This window comes from Aedes aegypti, chromosome 3, assembly GCF_002204515.2.
Source record: "Aedes aegypti strain LVP_AGWG chromosome 3, AaegL5.0 Primary Assembly, whole genome shotgun sequence".
Taxonomy (NCBI): Eukaryota; Metazoa; Arthropoda; class Insecta; order Diptera; family Culicidae; genus Aedes; species Aedes aegypti.
Genome location: NC_035109.1, coordinates 322,279,727 through 322,292,364, shown reverse-complemented (window position 1 = coordinate 322,292,364; position 12,638 = coordinate 322,279,727). Strand labels below are relative to the sequence as shown.

Genomic DNA, 12,638 nt, shown 5'->3' with positions numbered 1-12,638 from the left:
TCCCCTATGCAAGGTTCCCCCGGCGCACTTGGCGGCGCCACGAGAAGCCAAATCTGTACAAGACTCATTTTCAATTTATAATAGGGTATTTTATGATAAGCTAGGGAGAAAACAATATTGCGCAACATATTTTGAATGAATAAATTGTTTGATCCCAATTCGGATCCACTACCGGCACCGATTCTGGGTAAATGGCCATATCTTGGTTGTTTCTGGACCGATTTAATCTTAATACTTGGCGCACCAATCGCTTCAGAACTTGATTTTCTATTCTCATGTGTGGTAAAATTTTGATTTTTTAGACGAGACCTTTTGCTAAAAATACGTCATAATTTTACCGCATAAGACATGCTTCCGGAAATCCAGATTATCACCGGTATCCGGTGGTCATAGTTCATCTCCATGGATGCACCTCAAAACTAGATTAGTTGACCCGTCCGTTACTTCTTAAAGAATTGAAATCGGTCAATTTTTGTCAAAGTTACAGCATTCCAAAGTTGGCCCAATTTTTGCTTGTCCCAGTTGTTTTGACAACCCCCTGTATATCAAATATTCTATCATTTGCGATACTTTGAAAATGGGGAGAGTACAAAAAAAGGGGGGAGGGCTCCCTGCAAATCTTATTACAACTCTTCATATTGTATTTAAAGTTGAAAACGTTATATGGCACATGAATACCGCTGTCCTGAATATAAAACACTGTCGGTTTATTGATTAGATTAGATTTTTAAATGAAAAATGCAAAAAGTTCAAGTATATTTTAAAAATGACCTGGGGCAGACACGAACATTCTGAAAACGCCATTATTTTTGTTTATTTTTATACTTCCAAGCCCGGGGTGTCCGGTCTCTGTGCATTCAGATCGACTTTTTTTGTCGAGCAGTGTATTCACGTGGTCCTTTTTCGCAAAGTGCACCTCTTACGGAATACTTGGATGCTCATCCGAACACAACGCTTTCTATTGATATCCAATGCCTAGCCCGAGAGCGCATTATTTTTTGGGTATGTGGGGCCCAGATAGCTGTAGCGGTAAACGCGCAGATAGTCAGCAAGACCAAGCTGAGGGTCGTGGGTTCGAATCCCACCGGTCGAGGATCTTTTCGGGTTGGAAATTTTCTCGACTTTCCAGGGCATAGAGTATCTTCGTACCTACCACACGATATACACATGCAAAAATGGTCATTGGCAAAGTAAGCTCTCAGTTAACAACTGTGGGAGTGCTCATAAGAACACTAAGCTGAGAGGCAGGCTCTGTCCCAGTGGGGACGTAACGCCAGAAATAAGAAAGTATATGTCATGTTTTTTCTTTCCGGTTAAACTTCCACTTGGCTGGTTAGCCGTAAACTACGATTTATTATTAAAACAAGTATTAAAAAGTCAATAACGGCGCCGGCCACGTCCCTATGGTCATCAGGGAAGAGATGGAATGTTAGTGTGACATCCATTGTTACTAGAAACCGAGATCACCTCTGCATCTCCATGGTTGTCACGGGAAGGAGTTTTGTTAGTAGGGAGGGATCATAGCTGCATGATCAGGATTCACCTTGGTAAGTGATACAATTCATACAACCTCAAGGTGAGAGGAAAGGCATTGGATTTTCAATGCTTATGTGTATGTCGATACATACAGTGACGAACAGTTAATATTTTCTTAAATCAATTCATTCAATTCCGTTGTCATTATATAAATACGTTTCAAAATATATTGCACATTTAAAATGAAAGCATGAAACGAGCTCACCAAATTGATCATCCTTGGTTGAACTGCTGTAGCTACTTTAATCAGCATGCGCCGGCCACGTGAAAACCTGAACTCGATTGCACTCAGAACGCGTTCAAACTAAAACGAGAAAAGAAAAATTCCGACGACGCAAAAAACAAATTATTTTTCTGGTGAGGATGAAACGAAGCCAATCCCTCAAGAGCACAAATATAGAGAACCAGACACCGGCTCAAGTTGAAAACCTTATCGATTGGTCACATCAGCTAGTGACCAATCGATCAAGCCCTCAGCCCAATCAGTTGTCCGGCTCTCCAGACCCGCGCTCCTAAAAAATTGAGGTCTGGCTTCGATGCATCTTCACCTCCTGCTTGTGCTTGAGAATAGCACTGCCCAGCAGTACGCGTGCAGAATAAACCGTTTTATTTTCGTTATAGACACTTTTTTCAAAAACTGCACCAGCTGTTTAACCAGCCAAATCTAATTATTTGCGAAGACGATGAAAATGTGACAGATCAATTTTCAAAACATCCGTTCACGTGCGCTGCCTACTACGATCTCTTAGCAATTGTGTTGAAAAATTTCTTTAAAAAATCCCCAAAAGAATAATTAGTGCAGATTGAAGAAAACACAAAACTCTTGAAAACACTGAAATAAATCTCTGGTATTTTTTTCTGAAGTATTCTAGTACGACATCCCAGGGGAAACAATAATCAAATCATCAAAAGAAATCCAATTTATACTTTGGGGTATTTTTGCGGAAGAACTTTTCAACAGTTGAACGTAATCCGCTAGAAACTTTAAATTAAGTAAAAAAAATTTAAACAAAGTACTTCAATGCTTGTTTCTTTTTTACTTATTGGACGTTAACACTTCACTTCACTATTACAAAAGCAAAAATAAAATACTAAAAATCACTAGTGAGGCGTGCAAATACCTTTAATCTCTAATATGTAGCTTATCTTGACAAATAGACCTGAAGAGGTCTGTAAGTCGCAGACGAAATAGGCCTATCTGTCTGAAGTGAAGTGTTAAAGTTTAATAAGAAGATTTTTCTTAAAAAAGTGTTGTTTTTTATTGTTTAATTGCTTATGGAAATCTTGTGGAATATGAGAAGGAATCCTTAGAGTAACAACTGGAAGAATCTTTTTTTTTTTTTGCAGAAAGTCCTGGATGTTTTTTTTTTTCTGTCAATTTCTCAAGCAATCCTTGATAAATTTCCGAGAGATTTGCTGAAAGATTTGTTGAAGGAATCTGAAGAGAAACTTTAGGAAGAACCTCAAAGGCAAGTTGGAAAAACTTTTGCAGACAATTTTGGTGAGACTGCTAGGTTTTCTCGTACTATTTCTTGTAGAAATACACAGTCGTTGCACAAAATCCTAAGCAAATTATTAACGATCAATTAGATGATGTTTTAAGCTAACAATTGAAATCTATATGTAATAAGCACGTAGAGTACCTTCCTGGAGAAATGTTTAAGCAGCTTGTATGGCAATTTATTAGCTTAATTTGCCACACAATTCATATGTTAAACAATACCTGTCAACGAAGTTCATAATATTATTGACGCTAAAAAGTTATTTTTTTATTGTTTAGAAAAGTATTGTATTTTGCCGTATACAAGAAATGAAGAATTTAATATTTTTTATTTTTGAAAAATATTAAACTCACCGGATTTGTCAGAAATTGTCTGAAAACCTTCAAATTTTAATGAATGTTCAAAAAATTTGGTCCGCGATGGGAGACAAAAAGCCGAATTCAAAATAGTGTAAGCCTCATTTTAAAACAAGTCTGGCTGCTTGAAATGTAACAGAAATGAAACAATTTACATTGCAGAGCACATTCACATAGAAGTACAAAATAATCCGCGTAATCCTTCAACTGTAAGTAATATTTATTCGTTTGGTGCAACCAACAATAAGCGTGAATTTCACAGGCTTTGCTGGTTCTGATTTCGATACTCTTACTGTACCATCCAATTCCTGATAATAATGTCTGATTGAGAAGACTCTGATTGAACGTTGCAATTTATCGATTCAATTCTGATAAATAATGAAAAATGAATTTCGATTAAAGCTTCTTTCTTTCGTTATTTTCTCCTTACAGATTAAAGACATCACACGAGCCATCAAAAAGGCCGTCGTCGCTGGCTCGCTGGATGAAGTGCGCTCCAAAGCAGCGGAGAAATTCAACCGACCGGAACTGCCCAACATTCACCTGGACTCAGACGGCACCGAGGTAGACGACGAGGACTACTTCCAAACGCTGGAACCCAACGCCGAACTGATAGTCGTCTTCCCCGGTGAACAGTGGATTGATGTGAGTTAACGAACAAAATCCTATACTTTATCACATACCTATATCCATTGATTGACGACGATTGATCGATTCTTGTCTCGGTGCTTCTCATAACTCCCACGCTGCTCAACTTTTCAGATCGGCAAAGTGCAATGTTTGCTCAAAGTTAAGTACATACAGCGAAACTTTTCTCGTCTGACGACGTCGATATCGGTGATGTCTGAAGCTCCAGGACAGCATATGTCACGGTACGAGAATGCTAAGTTTTATCGACGGTGGCCTCATGTTTCAAGATTTGCCGCATACCTTCCAACTCCTTGGCATTCGGGCGGCAATACATGTTGCGCACTTAGCAGCACGTTGCTCGTCATAATCCTAATTTCACTTTATACGATGGCGTAAAACTTTGCTCTGCTCATCCATCAGGAGAAGTGAGGTACTTGGTGAAAGATGAAGCGTGTGAAATTTTAGTAGCAGTTGGCTTGTTTTATGCGAAAAAATATGTCTAGCTGTGCCGTCTCTGCAAAAACGTCCTCGGTTTCTGCATGTTTGAAGACACCAATTTGTTCAAATTTCGGTATGTCCCTTTGACATTCTGCAAGTTAAAAGCTCTCGTAAGGTGCAATCGATAAAAAGTGGTTTAGAGGTCGCCCCTAAACTATATCACGCTCTGAGGGAGATTTACGAAAACGTGATTATCTATACGATTTTTATCCAAATCTCAATACAAAAACTATGAGCGAAGAGGGGGAGGTTGAAAATTATGAAATTGTACGTAACCTAATTTATGAACATTCTCTTATGGCATTCAAGAGGAACTAAAAGATATAAGTTTTTTTGAGAATGAAGGCGAAGACGAAGACTTTAATTTTAACTCAAAACACTAAAGTTGAGGTCGAAATATGCGTATCGGTCAAAGGATACAAACTCTAGTGGAATTAAATGGTATAGTACTAAATTCTGTTTAAAGTAAAGTTGAACTCCATTGATTCTGTTGTTCCCCAAAACCAGCTACATAAAAGAATAGCTTCTTAACGCCAGGAGCGATTTTGACGCTATGGGTGTGCTTCCTGGAAGTCATTGTGCTTTTGAGGTTCTATCCTATAAAAGCACACTTACCCAAGAATCTCATTATGATCTTTCCCCCCTTATTGAATCAACATCAGGATTGTTACCGACGAGGCTGCTCCAGAGATGACGACCCCATTGTTATACAGCAGCATTCATCATATAGCTCTCTAGAGTCCCCGTTTAAATCCTACACCATATCCTCTCAAGCGTACGAATGCTCAGTTCTTCAATTCTAAGATTTGGAACTTTGATGTTGACTTCGAACATCGTCACCCCTTGGTAAGCTTGACATCATATTAAATTTTAATCATGGTGCTTTACACGAAGAATGGAAGCCTCTCATGGCAGGGTCTCCCCTTTTTATTCTAATATGACATATTTTGTAGATCGCCACAAACGTGTACGAAGTGTCAAATTTTTACATTCCACTTCCAAGTAGGAACCCATTTCCAATATTTCAAAAGAATTGGACAGGGCGTTTATCTGAAAGTCGTTACGTCGCCAATATTTCCAAACACAATACGTAAAAAAAAACAACTTTAAGCTCAAAACAAAAATTAAATTGCAGTACATGACAGAATATATAAAGGGCATAGCTAAGTACCGTAAATTCGGGTGAAATTGATCAACGCTGCAGACGATTTCAATTCCTATAAATAGATAAGTTCAATGTAACATGTAGCATATGAGCATTGTTTGGTGGAAAAATGTGACTCGGATAAGTCCATTTGCAGTCTTCTACTGGATAAGTAGATACGAGTAACTGACACTGAAGAAGACTGCAAGTGATAGTCGAAATACGCGTATTTGTCGAAGATAAGCATTTAGGGCGGAATTAAAAGGTACAAGGTACTCCCATCTACTTTTAAATTTCTTTATTGAGAATCTTCTCAGAGGATTCGAATAAAGAAGAAGAAGAAAAATGTTGTAGTGTTGTACAGCACGATTTTTACTATCTAAAATAGTATAGCATAGCATAGCATAGCAAAAGACTGACTGTACTCCGTGATTGATCGGAACTGGTAAGAATTGCACTACGATCCAAATGAATAAGGGATGGGAGTTTCCGCTTACTCTCGAATTGCAATTTTAGCAGATCTAATATTATTGATCAATAACGGCGCCGGCCAAGTCCTTACAGTCAGTTGGGATGGGGAAGGAATGTTAGGGTTTAATGATTGTTGCTTCTAGATCGAGAATACCTCTGCATCTCCACAATCACCACGGGAAGGGTGTTTATTAGTGAGGGAGGAAAAGATCTGGGAGTCACCTCTGGACGGTGATGCGAACCATGGACAAGGAGGAAATATACGACTTATATTTAAAGCTAGTTTTGTATTTTTGTCTCGAAAAGTTTTTGGTAGAAGCTTTAAAAAATACGTCAACATCTATAATGTCGAACAATTCAAAAGACGTTTTTATTAATGACGAAAACTGAAAATTACATGTATATATTTTAAATTATATGAAACAGGAATAATGCCGACACTTGTAGTGACGAACCATACATAGTTTGTTTGAAAATTACATATGAGTATTACTGTGCATTTTGTCTCGATATGGTAGAAGTTTTAAAAAATACGTCAATATTCACAATGTCGAACAATTCAAAAGATAATTTTTAATAATGTCAAAAAGAGAAAAATATATGTATATTGAAATTGTATAAGAAAAAAGCATAATGCCGACACTTATAGTGACGAACCATACAAAGTTTATTTTAATATTACATAAAAGTTACGCTTTCAAGAAAAAATGTGTTATCATAAGCATGAAAAGAACTCACCAGTTGGTAATCCATTCTCGACTGAACACAAAACTGACACTGACAGCAAAACTTCTTGGCGTCCCGAAAACAATCCGTCTTGCTTGTGCCTTCCCAAATAGGGCGTCTGTACCAGTGATAGTGGCAATAGTAACGGGTTGAGGAATAAAAAATCGCCAAAAAATAACGGAAACTCGTTTTTTATATCTGAATACGTCATTTGAAAGCTTTTTTATTATATTTCACGTAAAAAATAATCTTAGAATGATAAAATCATTAAATCTATCAAAAAAGCATTTCCTCCATTACTGGAACACGTTCCAGTAATAGTGGTATTTGCTAACTTTTGTTCCTATAATAGTGGTTTACATTGATGGTCTATCGCCAGCTTTCTAGGCGAATCCTGACAATATACCTTCCCCAACCTCCAACTCCGTAGCACTTATGAGGGTGTCGCTGAGTCGGTGGCCTCTCATTAAGTAAGTGCTACATCAACATTTCCTTCCCCTATCCCAAGTTACGGTAAAGATGGGCGTGGCCGGGAATAGCGATATTCATGCTTTTAGTATTCTTGTTTATGATTTGAACAAGGTATACTCCCCTGCCTTGTTCTTGAAAGTAGTCAGGATGAGATTATTAAAAAGAAACATGAATGTTGCTAGTATCCAATCTACGAAGTATACCGTAACTACGCTAACGCTAACGCTAACGCTAACGCTAACGCTAACGCTAACGCTATAATAGTGGTTTACATTGATTTCCCATTGAGACTCACTATTATAGGAACGCCCCACTATAACTGGTGCAAAGGAGTAAAAAAGTTAAGGATTTTAATTGTTTTCTACTATTTCCTTACTATTTCACAAGATTTTTTTTCATACATTCATATCATTTTGACAATGTCCATGTTAGAAAAATACACATAAAAATAAAAATTGGCTATAACACGCTTGAAACGGCACTACCACTATTATTGGTACACACACTATGACTGGATCAGACACCCTACCTACCCAGCAAGACGCTCCAAAATAGAAAAAAATCTTCGGCGACGAAACTACGCGCGAAACCGTGAGCAAAACCTATCTGACGACGCAAAATCGAACTGTCCTGCTTGGGCTTCACGAAACACTACCCAGCACGACGCTCCAAAACAGGAAAAAAAATCAATAAATAAAATTACGATTGTCCTCCCAGTCGCAACACCATCACTATAAATAAATCAATTTAAAAAAAAATCTCCGGCGACGAAAATACGCGTGAAACCGTGAGCAAAATCTATCGGACGACGCAAAACCAAACTGTCCTGCTTGGGGTTCACGAAGCACTACCCAGCAAGACGCTCCAAAACAGGAAAAAAATCGCCAGCGACGAGAACACGCGCGAAACCGTGAGCAAAATCTATCGGACGACGCAAATCCGAACTGTCCTGCTTAGAGAGCAAACATAAAGTATTCATATACAGCTTCGTGGTTATTTGTCCGAATAGGCCCAAGATTCACGTAACAAGGATATTAAGAATTTCAGGGAGGATCTCCAGAATTGTTACTAACTAAGATCTATTACACCGTTTACTGGCGACCAGGGATTGAATCCTGAGAAAATTGAGAGAATCTCTCACGTATCGCTCTCTGTAACTATCATAACATGCTGCACATTATGAGAGACTGTTTATCGTATACTGCTACAAGTTTGATCAGATTGGGGGGATAGTAGTGCATGATAAAACCCCTCTAAACATGCTCCAAGCCTGGGGGACACTGTTGTTATTGGAAGTTCGTGGATTGTTTATCGTGCCAGTAAAGAAAAACACCTATCCCCAACGGTAAACAAGCGAGAAAAATGGATTTTATCATCGCTCTCTCGTTGGGGCTCTCGCTCGCTACTTCCATTTATCAGACTTGTTACACCTTGCGATACAATGACGATCGTGGACCGCAACAGATGGGATGTTTTTCTTTGCTTGCTTTGATCGTGCTTCATTCTCAAATGAGAGCGAATTCTGCAACGCCTGCTGGCGACATCAATTCCTGTGATTACATCTATTAGAGGATTCCCGAGAAAAAAAATGTATCCTTATCAGAGGATGGTAAAATCTTTTGGATAAAAGAACAAACCAGTGATAGCGAAGCTAGAAATAATGACGATAATCTTTAACATTAACATTTACTGACAAGATTATAGATTTTAAAGAAAAAACTAAATGTTTCATTAGTATATCGTTGACAGGAATGCACCCTGAGCTGTAAAGTGTCGGTAATAAACAAACAACATTAATATATTATAAATTTTATTTTATGCTGAGTGCTCCGAAAATTTCTCAAGAAAGGACTGAAAGTTCCTGCAGAAGAAAATAACAATGAGTGCTTTACTGAAAAAAAAGTTGTTAATGTTGATTACATATACACAGCTAACGTTGGAAAGGTGAACGACGAAAAGTGTGCAGGATAAGTGTACAGGAAACATTGGATAAATTGCTGAAGGTCATCGACAAAATCTCCAGGTTGAATTTGTTAAGTCTAAAACAAAACTCTTGGAGGGATTTATTAGGAAGTTCGTAACAATCACTCAATGAACTTCTAAAGAAATCTTTGGAGTATTATGTGAAGCAAATTTTAGGCAAATATGCAAATATATGAATAAATTTCTGGTGACTATAATGAAAAATACGTACAGTAATATGAACATCATACTTGCCGTGATGTCGTGAGAAAAAAATACATCCTGAAAATATCCTCAGAGTTTCCTTTTTTGTCTCTTTTGCTAGGCATAAGGTCACTAAAGTCCCTATTTTTAAGACACTTAGGGCCGATTTCTTCACCTTCGCTTAAGCCGTAAACCACGTTTACCCATACGATTAAACCAGGTTTAAGGCCTAAGCGGTGGTGAAGAAACCGCTTATTAATCCCTACCAGCCCAGAAAATAGGCAGATGGATCGGGGTGAACTAGCAAGAATACCACTTAAAACTAAATCAAGCCATTATCTAGTTTAGGGGTCATGCACAAATTACGTCATGCTCCAAGAGGGGGAGGGGGTCGAGCCAATCGTGACAAGCCTTACAAAATTTTCGAAGGACTCATACAAAAAGTGTGACAAAGGGGGGGAGGGATCGTCAAAAAAGTTGAAATTTTGCGTGACATAATTTGTGTACCATCTCTTATGAATTTAAGGAAGTTTGACTGGATTTTTATGATGATATTTAAAGTTACCGGATTTCTGTCGGTATTCGATCCAGTTTTTAGGATGTTCATCAGGGCCTGTTGTTAATAATTTAAAATGTAAATACGACAGCGGCCCAGGGTATTAGGTGGTCTATCAATTACGTAAAACGATTTTCGGAACTTTTCATCCTCCCCCTATGGTAAGATTTTTTGTATGAAAATTAAAAATAAATTGTGTGACTCGTAAGAAATCTCAACACAACCCCACCACCCAAAAACCCTTACATAATTAATGGGAGGCCCCTATCCAAAATATGAAGGGGTCCAAGTACTTTTAAGTAAAACGGACGACTCTCATTAACTTTCTTCGCAGAAAACCATTTATTTCGAAGATTGTCAATTCTTCTAAAAAGAAAACCAGGGGCATCTCTATTTGCTGCTTTCATTCTCATCTTTAGACTTCCTTACCAGCACAACAAGTATGTAAAGTGGTGGAAGTTTTACGATTTCTTGCGCTTTTCCCGGTGCTTTCAACCAGATGTACCTGTAAGTTTTCACTCAATAGAGTTATTTGAACTGATGCCATTTGGAGCGTTGAAAAGCAAAAACATTTTTAGAATAAAAGCACAATTACCGAAGCTTATGGGATCATCGTGGGATGTGCTGAAAGAAAAAAATAATTCAAGTTCTTTGTGATGTTTTTTCGGAGGTGTTATGCGAAAAAAAATTTCTTGTTTCACGATTATGTTTTCGTTATGAATGATAGAGTTCATGAATTTCATAATCCAATTCTTATTGCTGATCACAATATTTTGTCTTCTATCTTCTCCGCGCAGCCAACCCACTATGTGACGATAACGACCCACAAGGAAACCGGCGATACTACCGACAGCCCCGAAGTGGAACGGATACACCTGAAGAAGCTGGTCGCCCAGATGAAGTCCAACCTGTGCAACGTGTCGGTCCTGAGCGAACCCGACCTGGAGCTGCTGTCCAACATGGACCCCAACTCGGTGGCGGACATCACCGGGCGGGACTTCATCGAGCAGCTCAAGGAAGCATCAGGCAGGTTAGGGGGCCAGGAGACCGGATGTGGTTCTGGTTTCTAGAAACCCCCCATCATCTATATGCGTCTCTCTGAAGCAGATTATTTTTCTTTTGTGGAAACTTTCTTTCGTTTGATTTGTGTTGGTGGTTTTGTGTTTGTTCTGGTAGACGGAATTTGGTGCTTTGGGTTCGTTGTTTCATGCTTTTGAAGTTGGTTTCTGCGTTTTAGATTGATGGGATTTTATATGTTAGTTATTAACAGCTTTACACTGATTGGTAGTAGAGAATATTTTCAGTTATTTGAGTAAACGACGTTTTGAAGTTTGTTGTATTGTGTAATTATTTGCTTCCTTACATATAACACTCAAAAAATAGCAAAGCATTTTCAAAAACTTCACTAAAATTTAAACAGCACATCTATAGGAATCATTTACTGATTTATTCATTTATTCATCATGTGCTTCGTGAACAAATCTCTATAAATATAGATTCTTCTCGGTTTGTACTTGCGAAATTTGTTTCCATTTTATATTCTTCAAGAAGTACTCGTATCCGCCCAGTAAATTAACAACATTTCGAAATACTGCCATTTCTGGAGATTTCGATAACTTTAGCTCATTGACTATTTTAGCTTTACTGAAATCGTATAGTTTTTCGAGGATCATTGAATTTGTTTATCCACTGGTTCTTCCGGTGGAAAAATGGAAAAATGAAAATGCTTATAGCACCTTCGCATGCAAAATATCGCATTAACAAATATTTGCAACCGATAGTAATACGTCAAAGATCACCGGGAAAATCATTTACCAATTACTTTTTTCACTAGGAACGCTGATATTAGCAATATTCAAATGTCAAAGTCATGTGATATTCATGATATTTAACAGCCCTAGTTTTAACAACGGATATCATGTGAGTGTCAAGAAATCTTCACAATTTCAATGTTTGTAGTGTCTCTGAGAGACTTTTGAGATAATACTGGATAATGTTCTTGGCGCTTTTCACAGATTGGATTTTTTTAAAGCTACTTGGTCCATGTATTGCATTTACCAACTAAACTACTGAGCCACTTGATGACCCAGTTTAGGGACAAAATGTTGAATGACAAAATGTAGATTGTCAAAACGTCGATAGGGATAAAATGTCGAACCATTTATTCTTTCGGAGAATTATTCTTCCAATATTTTCGTTCTCTTATTATTCTCTCCTTACGACGTTTTGACGTTCGACGTTTTGTCTCCTAAACAAACTGCTAAAGGTTATAAATACTAAAAGTACAGGTCTTCAGTTCTAAGTTTTGACTCTCGACGTTGAGTAACCCAACCAATGACCCAATTGCTCAGAAGGTTACAAGTTTCGAATTCAAATCTCAATAGCTCACGTAGATCTCCTTAGTCTTCCATAATCCATAAATCAATTAATTCAATAACTACACTTGTACGTCTGCAGGCATTTACTTAAAGATGTTCTTGAATGGCCTTAAGGCCGCACGGGACGTCATCATAATCACCCTATCCATTTCAAGAAGCAAATCTCAAGAACCACTCCATATATCGATGCGAAAATGTATCACT

The 12,638-nt window shown here is 37.9% G+C and overlaps 1 protein-coding gene across 2 annotated transcripts in view; it reads left to right on the top strand.

The window, feature by feature from the left end:
- The window catches only part of LOC5565339, a 127,520-nt gene that overhangs the window by 103,928 nt on the left and 10,954 nt on the right, over positions 1-12,638 (top strand). For both annotated transcript variants that reach the window (XM_021849649.1, XM_021849648.1), the window contains exons 2-3: positions 3,827-4,039; positions 10,854-11,086. In XM_021849649.1, the coding sequence (XP_021705341.1) occupies positions 3,827-4,039; positions 10,854-11,086 (446 nt within the window). The remainder of the gene's footprint in view (positions 1-3,826; positions 4,040-10,853; positions 11,087-12,638) is intronic.